Source organism: Camellia sinensis, chromosome 10 (assembly GCF_055761805.1).
Source record: "Camellia sinensis isolate YWXY chromosome 10, ASM5576180v1, whole genome shotgun sequence".
Lineage (NCBI taxonomy): Eukaryota > Viridiplantae > Streptophyta > Magnoliopsida > Ericales > Theaceae > Camellia > Camellia sinensis.
Genome location: NC_138970.1, coordinates 36,850,568 through 36,868,202, shown reverse-complemented (window position 1 = coordinate 36,868,202; position 17,635 = coordinate 36,850,568). Strand labels below are relative to the sequence as shown.

At 35.3% G+C, this 17,635-nt stretch overlaps 1 protein-coding gene and 1 long non-coding RNA gene across 5 annotated transcripts; one reads left to right on the top strand and one right to left on the bottom strand.

The window, feature by feature from the left end:
• Positions 1–7,419: 7,419 nt before the first annotated feature.
• Positions 7,420–17,635, top strand: LOC114278088 (GDSL esterase/lipase WDL1). Of its 4 annotated transcripts, none has more exons than XM_082891250.1 (7): positions 7,420–7,877; positions 9,254–9,331; positions 9,618–9,758; positions 10,092–10,168; positions 10,265–10,414; positions 16,947–17,101; positions 17,399–17,635. In XM_082891250.1, the coding sequence occupies exons 1-7, from the start codon at positions 7,767–7,769 to the stop codon at positions 17,452–17,454; spliced, it is 768 nt and encodes a 255-aa protein (XP_082747376.1). In that variant the 5' UTR covers positions 7,420–7,766; the 3' UTR covers positions 17,455–17,635. The 4 variants fall into 4 exon arrangements, with proteins under 4 accessions (XP_082747376.1, XP_028075880.2, XP_028075882.2 ...); XM_028220081.2 differs by having other exon boundaries at positions 7,863–8,112; positions 9,258–9,331; XM_028220079.2 differs by lacking the exon at positions 17,399–17,635 and having other exon boundaries at positions 16,947–17,379.
• On the bottom strand, positions 13,301–14,339 carry LOC145801063 (uncharacterized). The gene is made up of 2 exons (XR_014341924.1): positions 13,742–14,339; positions 13,301–13,640 (listed from the first exon to the last, which is right to left on the bottom strand). It is a non-coding gene; the product is annotated as an uncharacterized LOC145801063 (long non-coding RNA).

Sequence of the window (17,635 nt, the reverse complement as noted above, 5' to 3'; positions counted from 1 at the left end):
GTGAATCACAACGCGGCATAGAACGCGTTACCACTTTGACCCGAGTAAATCGACACTCGGGCCCACCTAAAAAATAGACCGAACTTAGGAAAAAATTCTGGTTTTATCCAGAATTTTATAACCATTTCCAACAATCCCCCACATGAATGGAATTTGATGACAACGGAAATGCAACAATATGCAGACTTAACGAAAGAGTATAAGTCGAAAATATCTTGCATCAGGATAGGTAGTTTTCGGCTTTGAACCTTCCCTAGTGATAACCTATCGGACTTACTGGCTAACCAATGGACGCGATGCCTTGAATTGTTCAGCCGTTTGTGTAAGCCAAGACAATAGATTTCAAACAAAATATCTTCTAACACATCGTGGTTCTCACTGTTGTGTTCATTTTGGCCTTGAACGCGCCTGGTTTTCATAAGTGTTTCTAGAGAATTTAGCCTTTTCATTCTCATAGAACCGGCCCCAGTTCAACACTCATATAGGTGATTCTTATTGTGAGTATCTTCTTATACTCATCTTGATTTTATGTCTTAATCAAGATATAAGTAATCATTAAAAGCAAAGCTTATCCTTATACCCCTGCAGACAACATATGTTGCAGATATCACTCTCACCATAGGAATGGGTAGGAATTTTAATCCCTTGGTGATTTCTGGCGAGCCATACATAACTTAGTTGTCCCTTTGAACTTAGTTCTTGGGATCTCCAGTCATATAAGTAGGGTTACCATTATGACGACTCTTATGTAATAGGCTTTAATCCCATCCCCTTCGATGAACTATACACTAGGTCTTTTGTCAAACCTTTTGTTAACGGATCCGCAATATTCTCTTTAGATTTTATATAATCTATTGAGATTATTCCGTTTGACAACAATTGCCTTACGGTATTATGTCGACGACGAATATGTCGTGACTTACCATTATACATATGATTATGTGCCCTGCCTATTGCAGATTGACTATCACAATGAATGCAAATAGCTGGCACAGGTTTTGGCCACATTGGAATGTCTTCTAAGAAGTGACGAAGCCATTCTTCTTCTTCACCTGCTTTGTCTAAAGCAATGAACTCGGATTCCATTGTGGATCGTGCGATGCACGTTTGTTTCGTGGACTTCCAAGAAACAGCAGCGCCTCCTAGAGTAAAGACATATCCACTAGTGGATTTTGAATCTTTAGTATCCGATATCCAATTGGCATCACAATAACCTTCGAGTACTGCTGGATATCGAGTAAAGTTCAAACCATGATCACGAGTAAATCTTAGATATCTAAGAACTCGAATGATTGCTTTCCAATGGTCTTCTCCAGGGTTACTAGTGTACCTACTCAATTTACTTATAGCATAAGCTATATCAGGACGAGTACAATTCATTAGGTACATTAGGCTTCCAATGATTTAGGAGTATTTTAACTGAGACACTGCATCACCTTTATTTTTCGATAAATAAAGACTGATGTCTACAGGTGTTCTAGCTAAATTCAAATCATCCTTGATAAATTTATCAAGAATTTTCTCAATATAATGAGATTGAGATAATGCATATCCGTCAGATGTTTTAGTAATTTTCATTCCTAATATAACATCTGCGACCCCCACACTTTTAAGTATTTGTAGGAAGGTGGTCGACCTTTCCACAATTCATAAGGAATGCTTTTGGTTTTCTTGTGGGGTATTCTATTAAGAACATAATTAGCAGACAATATTGCTTCCCCCCACAAGTTCTGTGGTAAGCCTGAACTTAGTAACATGGCATTCATCATTTCTTTTAGGGTTTTATTCTTCCTTTCAGCAATTCCATTTTGCTGTGGAGAATAAGGGGCTGTAGTTTGGTGAATAATGCCATGTTGTGCACAAAATTCATTTAATGGTGCATCATATTCACCACCCCTATCACTTCTAATATAAATCAATGAATTTTAAAACAAATTCAAGAAAAAACCAAAATAATTATGACTACTCCAGGCAGAATTAATGTTTTGACAAAATCATATCCTCATAAAAAATTTTGCCTAAGAATCAAACAATTCAAAAACCCATTTGATTGTATACATTCTAGCAACTTAATAACAAATAAATGTCACTGTCATAAAAATATTTGTGACAGAAGAAAATTAAATTATCTCAACTAATGCAAGAGATACACCCCCATATTAATAAAATGGTTCATGGTTTAACAAATTCTACTACGCAAGTAAAATAATTATTAATGACATCTCATGTCACATAATTCAATAATCAACATAAAAGATTTCTTAAATTACTTCCCAATTAAACGGACCGATATAATTACATACATCTCCATGTTTAAATTTCTCTGGTATTTAAACACTCATTCAAAATTGATTAGAAATATTCAAATTAACATGCTTATGTCCAAAGTCGACATAACAATTTATCATTCCAAATCACTTGAAATTAATGTTAAGAAATAACTTGAGTTGATATCATACATGCATATCAAACGCATCAACTAAAAATAATGAATTAACAAAATAAATTAATCATGCACGATCCTATCACTTGCATCATGAAATAAAAGGATTCTCAACTCATAAATAAAATCCAACGCATTTAAACTTTAAATTTCAAAATGAAAAAACATACCTTCATTTAATAAGTTTGATTTGTACATAAATAAACAAATTAAATATGCATTAAAATGTTCTTCTGAATATATATATATATATACATATATATATATTTTCCGACTCAAGTGCAGAAACAATTCAAGACTATGAATCCACATTGTAATAAACTAAAATTAGTTTGTAAAACTAATATTTTATTCTAGAAACAAATTCTTCCATGTATACTCACGATGAACTATGATAAAGTCAAAATAAATAACACCTTTTCACAAAGGATTCAAAAATAAGTGGTCTACCAAACGAAACCATAAGTTACTTACAAAATTAACAGATTGTGACCGAGTCACAAAGGTTACATGATAGATTAACAAAATTAATTTTCTAGTTACTAAAATCAGAAAATTACAATACAAAATAATTTTATTTTCCTTGTTACTAAAACTAGTAAAATAAAATATCGAAATAATATCTGATTACAAAAATCAGAAAACCAAACCATAAATTAATTTTCTAGTTACTTAAACCAGAAAATAAATTATAACACAAAATCATTTTATTTTCTTTGTTACTAAAACTAGAAAATAATATAATTTTATTTTCCTTATTACTAAAACTAGAAAAATAAAATACCAAGAATTTTCTGTAATACCAAATAATATTCTGAATTGTTAATGACACCAGTATCGTACTACTAGTTGTTGTCAAAGAAAAGAGACAGTATATTACTACTATCTGTCAAATAGCATAAATCACTATTTGTTTTTCCAACCAGAATATTAATTTGAAAACGCAGAAAATTAAATACAATGAAGATACCCAAAAAGATTCTGTCTTAAGATTGTTGGACAATCTTCACTGTATTTAAAAGATTTAATTCTAATGTGTACACAACAACAAATAGAATTTAAAGAAATAAAGAAAAGGAGAGAATTTGTTTGATTACAAAGATCAAACTCGAAATAAAAATAAACAAATAAAAAACAGATTTTATTTTGTTACAAAAACAAAATTAAAATCTGATTTAAATAAATAAAAATAACACTGAAAATAAATTAAATAACTTACTTGATTTAATTTCTTTAAATTATTTTCTGATCAAGTCCAGTGTTTGACACTGTGTCCTTAAGACAGATTCGTCCTCTCCACGGTGCTTTCAGAATTTGGACGTCTATCTCCCAGGATGAAATGATCTCACCACAAACAATAGCAGCACTACAAATTGTTTGCCTTACGAACACACTAAGTGTTTACACTCTTTCTTTCGGAAATAAAATGCAGCAAGATGAAGAATATAATTTGCAAAGGATGGAGTACGAAAAATCTGAGAAAAATCCAAATGGGAGGCTAGTCTATTTATAGATGTTAAGGTGGCTTTTCGTTTTGAATTGAACAGGTATGAAACCTGTTAGATTCAAATTTAAACAGATTTGAATCTGTTTATTCAAACAGATAGAAACGGGAAGGGCCCTATTTGGATGAACAATAAATCCAAAAAACTGTTTAGGAAGGGCCCTGTTTGGATAAACAATAAATCCAAACCAGTTTATTGAATTCTGAATTTTATTTTAATAAAAAATAAAATAAAATTCAAATGTTTTTGGCCCAAAAAGATTAGAAGCCCAACCCAACCACACACCAGCGCCCAGGCCCAGCCCGACCGACCGGACGGACGGCGGCGGCGGCGCGCGCGCGTGTGTGGTGATTTTTGGGTCCAATGGGTCTAGCCCATTTTGCCCATAACCTCTCCCTCTAAAACACTTGGGTACCCCTTGGGGCACACCCCAAGTATCTCACCCTAAGCCTTATAAACCCTTTCAAAACCTCCCACCAAATCAATGTGGGACAAGCCAATTTACAACCTTAAGGAATTTCCACCAAAACTCCATTTCCATGGAGCACACTTTGGCTTCAATTTCCCATTCACTCGGTAATGGTTTTGAGCAACCAAATATACCACGTGAATCACAACGCGGCATAGAACGCGTTACCACTTTGACCCGAGTAAATCGACACTCGGGCCCACCTAAAAAATAGACCGAACTTAGGAAAAAATTCTGGTTTTATCCAGAATTTTATAACCATTTCCAACAAGAAAATCACTAAAGACCAAAAAAAAAATGAAAAAAGATGTGACTTTTTTTGTTGTTGCCAAAATGGGTCTTATTCTAAAGAATGTTAGTACATGTAGAATTATTCTAAAGAATCAGATATTAATAGAGTAATGCTAGAAATATTAATTAGTACCAACTAACACACTAATTAAGACACAAGGCATACATGTGTGTTCCACCACTACACATGGTCTTATTTAATAGGTGGTGTGTTAGTTGGTACACTAATTAGTTATTGGGTTTAGCCTAGTGATCTTGTAGCCACACCTTAGGGTGTGGTAAGGCAAAGGTCATTCAAGCTGATGGAATAGCAACGGCTCTTTTAGTTGTAATATAATTTTATTAACAAATTAACATCCTGCAATCTTGACCAAAAATAAATTAAAAAAAATTAGTGTTCCTATCATTATTGATATTAATATTTTACTTATTATATCAAGTGTTACCGTTTAGTTCCAGAGAGATCTCTTTAGGAAATTTTTGGTAGTGCTCTGGCAATACTTCGACTACTCCTTTTACACTTTTAAAGTGTAGATCTACACTCTTAGAGTATAAATCTGTAGTTTTAGAATATAGATCTGGACTTTTATATCCGAAATAGGGGTTTGATAGTCTCTCTCGATTTTGGCATAGATTTTTGAATTTTCTACACCCACAATAGTTCATTCTTTTCTCGAGCATTCTCTCATACCATTGTGAGTGTACCTTCTCCTTAGGGATAACAATTTGAACTTGACCCGACGGGAACCTGCTCCCCGTCTCTGATAAGAGCAATGTTTTACCCAAAAATTCGAAATTGAATCCCCGATCAGTTTTGGGTCGAGGACAGGGATAGCTTTCACAACCCCAGACCCGGCTCGACCCCGGCCTCATCCCCTATCCCGTTTCCCTCAAAGTAAAATTACTTTTATACTCCTCTCTCTATACATATGTGTGTGTCTCAATTTGTTGGACTCATTTTAGGGTTATAGGTTCACACACACAAAACACATCGCCTCTTTCTCTGCTGCTCCATCACCGCCACTCGTTCGCTTTTTTATCACCACCGTCGTCACTCCTTTCTCATTGGTGTCTCCCTTTTTCCTCACCGGCATCTTCCTTTCTTTTCCCTCTTTCTTTTCGCCGCCGATTTCGACATCACTCGTCGCCTCCTTCGTCGCAGCACCGCCTTTGTCTGTCTTCCGCCGCAACTCCGATGGATGATTTGGATTTGATTTGACCTAGACGACAGCATACGGCTTAAGCCAGCTGGTGTGCCAACTGACATTCTTCAAATCTTTAGATCACCATCAATGGTGTGCTTTACATCAAGATCATCAATCCGATCATCAATCTGATTCGACTTGGTGTAATCAAACTCTCTCTCTTTTTGATCTGATCTGTTTGAACCACTCAAATCTAAATTTTTTTGTTAAGGCTTTCTCAAATCTTTTTTTTTTTTTTTTTGTTAGGGTTTTCTTAGATCTGATATATACGTGTGTGTGTGTGTGCGCGCGCGCGCGCGTGTGTGTGGCGGTGGGTGTGTGTATGTGTGTAATGAACAACAACAACAACAAAAAAATGAACAATTTCAGAGCTTGTATATACCAACAATTAGGGTTTTCAAGAGTTAGGGTTTTCATATCTTTAAATTCAGATCTTCAAAAAAAAAAGAGTGACAGAGAGAGAGAGAGAGAGAGAGCGCTCTGAGGTGAAGAAAGAGTCCCCTTAGATTTAATGAACAATTTCAGATTTTTTTTTTTTTTAAAGTTGTTGATGATGATGAAATATATTGAAAACAGATTTTTTTATTTTATTTTTTTGTTATTGTGTTGAACAAAAAAAAATCGGGGATTTTTCAGGGTCGGGAAAACCCAATCCTCGTTAGGGGATGAGGGCAAGGTAATGGCGTCCCCACCGAGGATCGAGAGGGGGAACGAAAAATTTTTTTCCTTTCGGAGATTAGGGATTGAAAGTATAATCCCTAGCCCCGCCCCGACCCGTTGTCATTCCTATCCTCCTTATCTTCAGTTTCTAGCAGCGTTCGAAGTACGACATTGGCAGTGATAGTGATGAAGTTGGGCAACTGTGACAGGGACGACGTCGATGGGGATGAAGAGCTTTCAAACAGATCTTACTTTCCAAACTACATCTTTAAGAAGATCGATAGTCTTCCCTGGCTCATAACTGGTTTTTTTGACAAATTTTTTTTTTCTTCCACGCTGTATTTAGTTAGGAAATTTGAGAAAGAATTTGGAAAAGAAAAAGAAAAAGAAAAGGTTGTAAAATTAAGTAAAATAGAGATATATTGTATTTACATTTCATCTACCTTTTACTTTTCCAAATTATTTTTCAAGCCTTCTAATTAAATACAACGTTATTGTATGGTCTATATGACCCTTTGAAATCTTGTTTTATATATTGTTATTTTTAATATAAATATTTTTCATATTCTCAAAAAAAAAAAAAAAAGTGTTACGTTTATATAGATTTTTCCAATGCAAATTAACATATCAACTAATAAGGTAAGATAATAAAAACAAATAATGACTGATACAAAACTCTTATAAAAATTAAAAAATGTATCATCCCACTTATATTTTAATTCTTCAAAAAATTTGAAGCGGTATTTAATTAGAGATTTAAAAAAAGAATTAAAAAGAAATAATAAATAAAATTAATTAAAATGTAGGTATATTTAAATTTTATCTACCTTTTCTTTTTCCTTTTTTAAAGCGTTAAAAAGAACTTTTTGAGTCGTGAGATTCCCATTTTTAAGAACAAATGGTTGTCGTCGATGATTTCTATTTTAGAATCATCAATCCCCTCAAATTCTTGTTCTCCCCAACATCTTCTATATATATAGAGAGAGAGTTTGTTTATGTTCGTGGAGAGAGATAGAGAGTGTGGGAAAAATATATATATATATATATATAGAGAGAGAGAGAGAGAGTTTGTTTGTGTTCTTGGAGAGGGAGAGAGAGAGAGAGAGAGAAATATAGAGAGAGAGAGTTTGTTTTGTTTGTGTTCTTGGAGAGAGAGAGTGTGAGTGAGAGAGAGAGAGAGAGAGAGAGAGAAAATGGTAGGACCTGAGAGGCCACAGTTTGTCCTGTTTGGGTCATCGATAGTACAGTTCAGTTACAGTGCAGAAGGATGGGGTGCTATTCTCGCTGACATCTATTCTCGCAAGGTAACCCAACTCCCTAAGTAATCTCTTTTCTCCCTAATTTTCCTTTCTTTTCTTTTCTTTCATTTTCTTGAGGTTTGGTGATTGATTTTTGTTGTTGAAAACACAATCATGGAGGGTTTGAATTTTGTTCCTTATCTGGGTTCTCAATGGTTTTTCAAAGCTTTCTCTGTGGAGATTTCAACTGATCAAGTTTGTCATTTCAATTCTGCTTTCCACAACATTGGATTTCTTGGTGGTGGGGTTCCACTCACCTTTTTATCTTCTTTTACAGTAACTACATCATGTTTATATTTGTTTGGATCATCTAAATTGCTTTATTTCATTTTCTGAATTGATTCCCCATCCAAGTCTCACAACACTATTGAGGAATTAGTAATTACCCTAAATCCTAATACATACACAAAAATACATATATAGTGCAATTAACTATCCATTTCCAAGATTAAGGACATGTTTGGAGTATGGATTTAGGTAGAAATTTTGAAATGAAAATATGTGTGAAATGCAGGTGAAAATGTAGTTTTCCCTTTCTTTTCTAAATCTCTAAAAAAATTCATGCGCCAAACACAGCCTAAAGGGAGTAAGTGAGGGTTAGATGTATGCAGTCTTACCCAATGTGCAAAGAGATTGTTTCCCAAATTTAATTTAATTCGTCATTATTACCTGCTTTCTGATTTGTTATTAATGGTTGGAATGTTTGGACTGACATTACACATAGGTACAGTACAGTGGGTTCTTGTTGAAATTTTCTAGCTATGGTGTATTAAGTCCACTAGAAATGTCTTTCTAGGAATTTATAAAGAAAAAAATAAAATAAGAAAAATCTATTAGAATCTGGGAAAGGAGAATAGTAATAAGTAGATTACTCTTTCTTTTAAATCTTTATAAGGCCAAAATTACAAAATCACAAGCATTGAAATTTTTTTATTGCATTATTTATATATATATATATATATATATTTTTTTTTTTTGGGGGGGGGGGGGGGGGTTGGTTTCAAGATAGAATTGAACTAGTTTATCACCTCCTAGATGTCTTCAAGTTATGACCGAGGATAAACCACAACTGACTAAGCCCCAATAAGTTGGGATTTAAGAATTTGTCGTGTCAAACTGATCAATTTTGCTTCGTTTAACAATGACATGCTATGTGTATACAATCCCTTCTATTAGTTATATCCAAATCAGAAATAATATGATTTTTTTTTTGTTTGCCAACTTTGTCACAATAGGGGGGATTAAGTGATGCTTATTGGTGGGACAATTACTGTATAGGTCTAATGTTGGATACTATTTTTTTTGCATCCACTGCTGTTAGGTCTTTATCATTGATTCTTTTGATCGGCAGTACTACTGATTTTAGCTTGAAATTGGCATAGGCAGACATATTTTTGCGAGGATACGCTGGTTGGAATTCTAGACGTGCTCTCAGAGTTCTTGATCAAGTATTTCCCAAGGTATTGTGTCTGCCAAATTCTTGAGCATCTTAAATATATTAGATCATCCTTTTAATTCCCTTCAATTGTATGCAAAATGGTTTTCCTATTTTTTATTTTTTATTTTTTTGGTTACTACTAATCTATTGATGAATAGTTTCTTCCCAACAAGATAATTTGCTTATTGGTTAAAGTTTGTTTCTTTATTATACTTCATAGAAATTAATGCCAATGTAAGTTATAACATCCTTGCTTGGACCATATTAGTAGTGTTTTGACGACGTTTTGTTGCTATTTCTAATTTTAGGATGCAGCTGTACAGCCTTCTTTGGTGATAGTCTATCTTGGTGGTAATGATTCAATGCATCCTCACCCAACAGGCCTGGGTCCTCATGTCCCTCTTCCTGAATATATTGAAAACATGAGGAAGATCGCTATTCATCTCAAGGTAATTTTTCTGAAGAGGATTGTGCTTTTACAGCTCTGTGTCCAAAATAATTTTGTCAGATGGATTCTATCAATATCATCTTTGTTGTGTGATTCCTCACAAGTAACATGTCTGGTGAATTACATTTACAACCATGACCCAATTGGTATCATGTTAGAATTGAAAATTTCTAGGACAGAAAGAACTATTTGTTCAACTTTTGTGGTGTGTGAATTTAGAGCAGCATGTGATAGGCCACTCTCAAGCACTATTTGATAGCAATATAGACATCCTTCTTGTTTTCATATGTATTTGTTGCGTATTCTAAAGAAGAAGAAAAAAATTTGTTAGCAGAGCCTTTCAGTGAAGACACGCGTTATCTTTCTTAGTGCTCCTCCAGTGAATGAGGCAAAAATCCGCGAATTTACAGGGTACTCTTGTTTTCGTGCGAGTTCCTTTTCTTTTTGTCTTGGAAAGTTTCAATTCTTACATGGTGTACCTGTTTTGTCTTCCCATTTTGAAACCAGTAACAAATTTGATGCGTTGGGTCGGACAAATGATGCTTGCCAAAAATATTCAGATGCACTAATAGAGCTGTGCCAGGAGCTAGATGTCAAGGCCGTTGATCTTTGGAATGCACTTCAGAAAAGGGATGATTGGTTGACAGCTTGTTTTACGTAAGTTTGCTTTCACGTAATAATTTTTACTTAGCTTATTGCCCTTCTTCTCTCACTAAACAACCTTTATGCTACCTAATTGAATTGCACAGAAGATAGAATTTGTCTAAACAATATCATTTTGATGAAGTATGTGGAATCGTTTCTGTTGAATTGGTATGAGTGCATTCTGTACTTGTCATCTTGAAAGCTTCATGATGCTACTGTATGGGTAGTGCACACATTTCAAATCACCATGAAGTGGAAACTATAATGTGACATGTTTTGTGAAATGACTCAAATTGAGAGATGTCCAGCTTCTCCTCTCTTACACTCCGTTTGTTTTGGCGGAAAATATTTTTTGGCGTTTGGTATGACTAAAAACAAAATTCAACCAAAAATGTTTTCCGTAGTTAATGGAAAATAAATTATTTGGACAGCAAATATTTTCTACTATTGAATGGTGAAAATCATTTTTCAGACTAAAGTTTTATCAATGTTACCACACTACAGTTGTCGCCACCTCCATCATCACCACTACTAACAACATCACTAATACAAGCACTAGTATATTAATTTCAATATCGCAATAAGAAAATATTTTTTTATGGAAAACATTTTCTAAAATAAGTTTTATTTTTTTATTTTTTTTATAAACTGAGCGTTTCTAAGTGTAGAAATTTAATGTATAAAGAGAAATAGAGAATTGTATTATTGATTGATATAATGTTATGGTTACAATGATTCCTATATATAGGAGAGGGTGAGTGTGTAGTAGGTGAGGAGTAGGTGAAGTGGAGGTGGTAGTGGTGTAGTGGGTTAGGTTTAGTGGAGTAGGTGAGGTGGTAGTGGTGTAGTGGGTTAGGTTTAGTGGAGTAGGTTTAAGTGGGTGAAAGTTTAGTGGAGTAGGTGAGGTGGTAGTGGTGTAGTGGGTTAGGTTTAGTGGAGTAGGTTTAAGTGGATGAAGTAGGTGGAGAGTAGGTGGATTTTAACAGCCCCCCGCAAACTCAAGGGGGATAGGAACTAACCAACTTGAGTTTGGAGAGAGTAACAAAATAAGAAAATACATAAAAATAAAAGAGGATAGGTGACACTGTATGGTCGTGTCAGACCATTGGTGAAGACACTGGATGGTGGTGTCATAACGTTGTAGAGGACACTGTATGGGGATGTCATAACGTTGTAGATGACACTGTATGGTGGTGTCATAACGGTGTAGAGGACACTGGATGGCGGTGTCAGACCGATGTAGAATGAGTTGTGGTGGTGCACCAAGGGGGTGACTTAGGGAGTGCGCCATGGGCGACTTATACATTATACTGGTATAACCCCCCCTCAAACTCAAATAGGTGTGAAGATAGAAACCTATTTGAGGTTGAAACAAAGGGATTGATAAAGCTGACCGGTGTAAAAGACACTGTATGAGTGTGTATATAGGTTGCCCAAAAAAAATATACATGGATGTAGATATCGAGCCCTCAAAAGTCGTGCCCTCAAAAGGTGTGCCCGCACCCTCAAAAGGCGTGCTATCAAAAGGCGTGCCCGAATGCATCAAAAGGCGTGCCTGTTTGTCGGCGAGAAGAGGCGCGCGATGCGCGTGGCTGCCTCGGCTATTTAACCAAGACAGAGCTGAGGCAGAGGCGAAGACAAACAATTGGCGAAAATCCTCTGAAAAACTCTTCGTTTTGCTGAGAAGGTTTTGCTGAGAAGATACTCTGTAACACTCTCTATAACACTTTGTTGCCCAGAAAAAATGGCTTCGTCTTCCCGCGGGCTGCTTACCCTCTTTCCCGACCTCAACGAGTCTACAGGAGAGAGAACTGGTGCGGTGGCCAGTGAACCTCAACCAAACACTGCTGGGTTTGCTCCGCTGAACTTTCCGATGCGGTCTGTGGAGCAAAAAATGGCGTTGCAGTCGGATGTGGAGGCCAATCAGTATACGTTGAAGGCATGTGTGGAGTCCATGACGGCGGTCACAAATCTGTCGCACCGGCTACAGAGTAGGACAAATGAGGTGCAGCAGTTAAACTCCCAGCTGGCTCTGCTCCAACGCATGTATAAGGATGCGCGAGCAGAGATGAGCGTGCTAAGGGCAGAAAACAATGAGCTGAAGCGGAAGGCCACCGTGATGTTCCGATTTGGAGGTCCGCCATATGCTGCAGTGGAAGAGTTTGGGGGAGTGAACGTGCTCGGTGGACAAGGAAGCACAGAGGCAGCACCGTCAAGGACCACCCAGGACGGAGGCAAGAAGAAAAGACCGGCGGATGAGTAGAGAAGAAAAATCCCACTGTGGGTGTGGTAGTTTTGTTTTTGTTTGTGGGTTTTTTTTTTTTTTTGTTTTTTTTTTGTTTTTTTTGATGTAAAAGTGTGATCAGGGTTGATCCCTTGATATGAATAAAATGAGTTTGGTGTGCAGTTTCGTCTTTTTCCGGTTTTTTTTTTTTTTGTGTAAAAAATAAAAAATAAAAGGAAAGAAAACAAGAGATAAAGAAAATAGATAAAAAGAATTGGTAGATGGATTATATGAAAAAACATTAGTGTGGGAAATGAAATAAAATAAAATAAAGAGTTGAAAAAAAAAAACAGAGGTGGGTGAATAATATAAAAATAAAAAGAAATGAAAAGAGGGGGACAAAAGTTGGTGTCTGGTGTGATGATAAAGAAATAAGAAAAGAGGGGGACAAAAGTTGGGTGAGTAAAGATATTAAAAAGAAAGTGAGTGGTATCCATGTTGGGTGAGTAAAAAAAATGTTCTCCTCATAAGAAAAGGAAGTGAGTGGGTCTAGTGTGTCTTTACCTTTCAAAACTCAAAGCTTCCGAAAAAAAAAAGAGAGAGTCAGTGCATAGAGAGAGAGAGAGGTTCGTAGCCCCTCTCCATTTGTGCTGGGTTTGCTGAGAGAGAGAAGAGAGAAAATCAGTTTGTGTACTTTAGACACAAGATGTTGATGCTAATGGTCAGGCTTAGCTTCCAGATCCATTTGGAATATTCTCTTCTTGTTTCATGGTTGCAACCAGTAGACAGAATCACTATCATCACTGCCAAACCAGCGCATGCTGCGTTCCCAATCACTGAGAGGGGCTGCCACACTGAAGGCAAGGCTGGAAAAGGGGTATGGAGCTACAAGTATATCCCTGACTGACGAACAGGTTGAAGAAGCAAATGTCTCAATAGCATTGAACTTTGTTTCTAAAGGGGGCGAGCTTCTTAAACGCACCAGGAAAGGAGCTCTCCACTGGAAGCAAGTTTCTATCAACATAAATTCAAATTGGCAGGTGGTAGCTAAAAATGAAAAGCAAGCACATGGCGGGAACATTCACAAAGAAAAACAAGTGTTGCCGTGTCGTCACCTTTGTCAATGTTCAGAATGTGTAGAAAAGAAACGGAATAGATTAAGGTCCGGCGGACGGCTAAGGTGAGGTTGCCGCCCGCCGGTGAAGCGAAAAATATTAGGTTCTAAACCTGCTCTGATACCATGTAGAAATTTAATGTATAAAGAGAAATAGAGAATTGTATTATTGATTGATATAATGTTATGGTTACAATGATTCCTATATATAGGAGAGGGTGAGTGTGTAGTAGGTGAGGAGTAGGTGAAGTGGAGGTGGTAGTGGTGTAGTGGGTTAGGTTTAGTGGAGTAGGTGAGGTGGTAGTGGTGTAGTGGGTTAGGTTTAGTGGAGTAGGTTTAAGTGGGTGAAAGTTTAGTGGAGTAGGTGAGGTGGTAGTGGTGTAGTGGGTTAGGTTTAGTGGAGTAGGTTTAAGTGGATGAAGTAGGTGGAGAGTAGGTGGATTTTAACACTAAGTGACAACTTACTAACTGTAACAGTTGCAAGTATGTAACTAATGTGATTACAACATGCCTTTTTTCTCTATAATTGAAGGCCATAGTTGTCAAATCGGGATTCGTATCGTGAATCGAAATGGTCTTGTACCGAATCGCGAATTGAATCGAACCGTGAATCGTAAAGCGTAAAGATTCGGTTACTTTTTCTAAATTACTTAAGAACATATATCTACACATTTAGATGTTAAATATATCTTATGAATATAAAATATTTAGACTTAACTCAATAAAAATGTTATTTTGAATAATAATCACTTAGTTTAATAGGTAAGAAGTTAACAAAGGTTTCTATGTAAGATCACCATATTACCTTTTTTCTTTTTTAGATATTTTTTATCAACCATTCTTAATAAAGATGTAATATTACTATCTTGCCTTTTTTCTTTTTTAGATATTTCTTATCAGTCATTCTTAATAAAGATAGTAACCAAATAGACAAACTATCAATTTCCAATGTAACAATAATTAACAACAATGTTGATATTTGGACATTAAGCCTATATACTTTTCTAAGTAACAGTGAGCAAATAATAAGAATGAATTATTTAGAATCTTTTATTTTAAAGCCTAAAACATTTTAAAAAGTATAACTGACCTCACACATGTAATATTCAATTTAATAAAATAGTAATAGATAATTCATAGTGTAACTTTAATCTTAAACATCTTTAGAAGATATATTATGATTTTTTAAAAGGAAAAAAAATCAGAAGAAAGGTTAAAAATATGTTAGGTCTGATTGAATCTAATTGGATCCTATTAGAAACTCTATGATCACTAAAATAACAATAAATCATGTATATATGTTGGTTATTTTGGTATTAAACGCTATTAAAAGTTGTATTATGCCATTTTCACTAAAAAGATGGAGAAAAAAAGAGTCGAAAATATATCGTACACAATAATTTCAAAAATTGCATGAATCGTAAAAAATGAATCGAATCGTGAATCGACTGTGAATCGTGCAATTCACTAAAGATTCACTTCCAAAATAGATTCACCCATAGATTCGTATCAATTTTGCAAAAATTACGAATCGAATCGCGAATCGTAAGATTCTGATAACAGAGTTGAAGGCTAATTATAAGTTGTGTTTATTTATTTTGTAAATAAGCTTGTCTTTTGGTAGTGTTGTAAACGAGCTGTGCAGTACATTATTCAAGCTTGGCATGACAGCAATAACAAGTTTCGAAGTGTGTTTAAGTTTGTCTCATTTACATTTCGAGCCGATATCAAACAAGTTTTAATCAGACCAAGCTCAAGTAGCTTAGTTTTTTAAAGTGCATATAAAGTTACTGAGCCGAGTATTGTTTGAGCTTGACTTGTAAACTTAACAAGCTTTATGATGTATTCAAGTTTGGCTTATTTACATAATGAATAGTCAATCTCAAATAAATTTTTAACAAACCGAACATCAGTCCAACTCTAATAGCTTGGTATGTTTTGGAGGTTGCGTCCGTGCTGACCATATATTTTTTTTTTTTTAGCAATGAAATTCACGATGATCCTCATTTGATGAGACTTAAGGTTTGGTTTTGTTTGGTAATGAAACTCACAATGATATGAGTAAAACATCAGTTCAACTTTATTCTGGCTTTTTTTTTCATTGCATTTTGACCAGAATTTCTTGAACAAGTTTGTTGCTTCCAATGAGGATATTATGTAGTAAAACTTTGGTCAAGGAGGTTAGGAATTCTTAGAGAGAGGGAAAGCGGGAGAAGGATAGAATAACTGATCGCCACTGCAAATTGAGTTGCTGGGATAAGTACCAGTGATCTGTCATGTGCACAAGCATTCTCTGTGATTACCCCTCAAGTTTCATGAGTGCACTTTCTATTAGGATTACCTGTAAGAATGAGGGGTTTATGCACACAGTCAGCACAGGACTCGTTCCCAACCAAAAGTGTCAACCGTCAAGGCACAGATCTTAAATAGAAACTAGGAGAAACTTTCGAAATCAGCAGTTGTTTTGGATTAAAAATTAGAAGTTTCTTTGATTTCAAGTGAATCTCAAGCCATGACACTGCATCATCGTTCTTCCATTGCCATAGAATTCCAAATGGAAGATCAAAAGTTTAGTTTAATTTCAAGAGTTTCCTTTGATGTTTTTGCTAGGCATTACGCCTGCTTTGACGATGTGGCACACACTCAGGTTTCATATTCAATCCCTTTGTTTTGCGGCCAATTCTTGTTTCACATGTCACTTCAAATTCATTTTGCGGCCAAGCAGTTGAAGAGCGTTAGGATGAATTTATCCCATTTCGATTTCCTACCTAAATGAAATTGCGAGGCACGTGAAATGCACATTATTTACAAACAAAACACATCAAAATCTTTTACTCCATTACTGGGAGTTGAATACATAGCTTTTTTGGCTATTTGATTGATAGTATTTGGCATGAATAGATGTGTTAAAATGTCCTTCATGCCCTTCAATGCTTTATGTGAGGCTGACCTGTACATTTTTCGCCTGTTCTTTAGACAACAATGAAGGAAAGGAACTAAATTATTTTAATGCATAAAATTTAGGGATGCAATTGAAACAAATTAACAATTTTTTGGACTGAAATGAAATCAGTGGTATACTTTAGAAACCATTTGCGTAATTCACCCTTGAAGTAAATACTTTCTTCTATTAACCTTATTTGGTTATTAACTAATATTGTATAACATACTTTGTTTGGTAAGATGATTTTTCTTTTCCTATCTAGGGATGGAATCCATTTGTCATCGGAGGGCAGCAAGATCGTGGTGGAGGAAATATTGTCAGTCCTCAAAGAGGCCGACTGGGAGCCAAGCCTGCACTGGAAATCATTGCCGACTGAATTTTCTGAGGACTCGCCGTATGATCTTGTAGGCTCTGATGGTAAGACCACTATAAATATCTCCAAGACCAACTTTCACTGGGAGAATGAGTGGGATTAGTAGTAATATAATCTTTTGACATAAAATGTGAACCATTCTAAAAGCATAACTGTTTTTCAAAACGATTTCATATTACCTGTATATCCCAGCCCAATGCATACAAAAAGAAAATGTTTTGTTTTCTTTCGAATGACTGGCTTCATATACAACCTTGTTTTTTTTATGTTGTGATAGAATGAGTAGAGTTGGAAATAAGATTTTGTTGTTGAAGAATTGAAATATCGTATCGAATTTTCAGGTTGTGAGATTATTTCTTGGAAAGATGGGATGAAAGAAGGATATAAAAATTGCTAATTTTTTTCAGAAGCTTAAAGAAGAGGGCATGATGGTGCTGTCGAATGTTTATTTGGGATTGTTTACTATTTTGTGGAATAACAAATTGGGACTTTGATGCAGATTGTTTGATCTTGAAATAACGCAACTGAAAAATTTTCAAAACTAGTTTGATTTGAAAAATAAATATATTTTTTGGGGG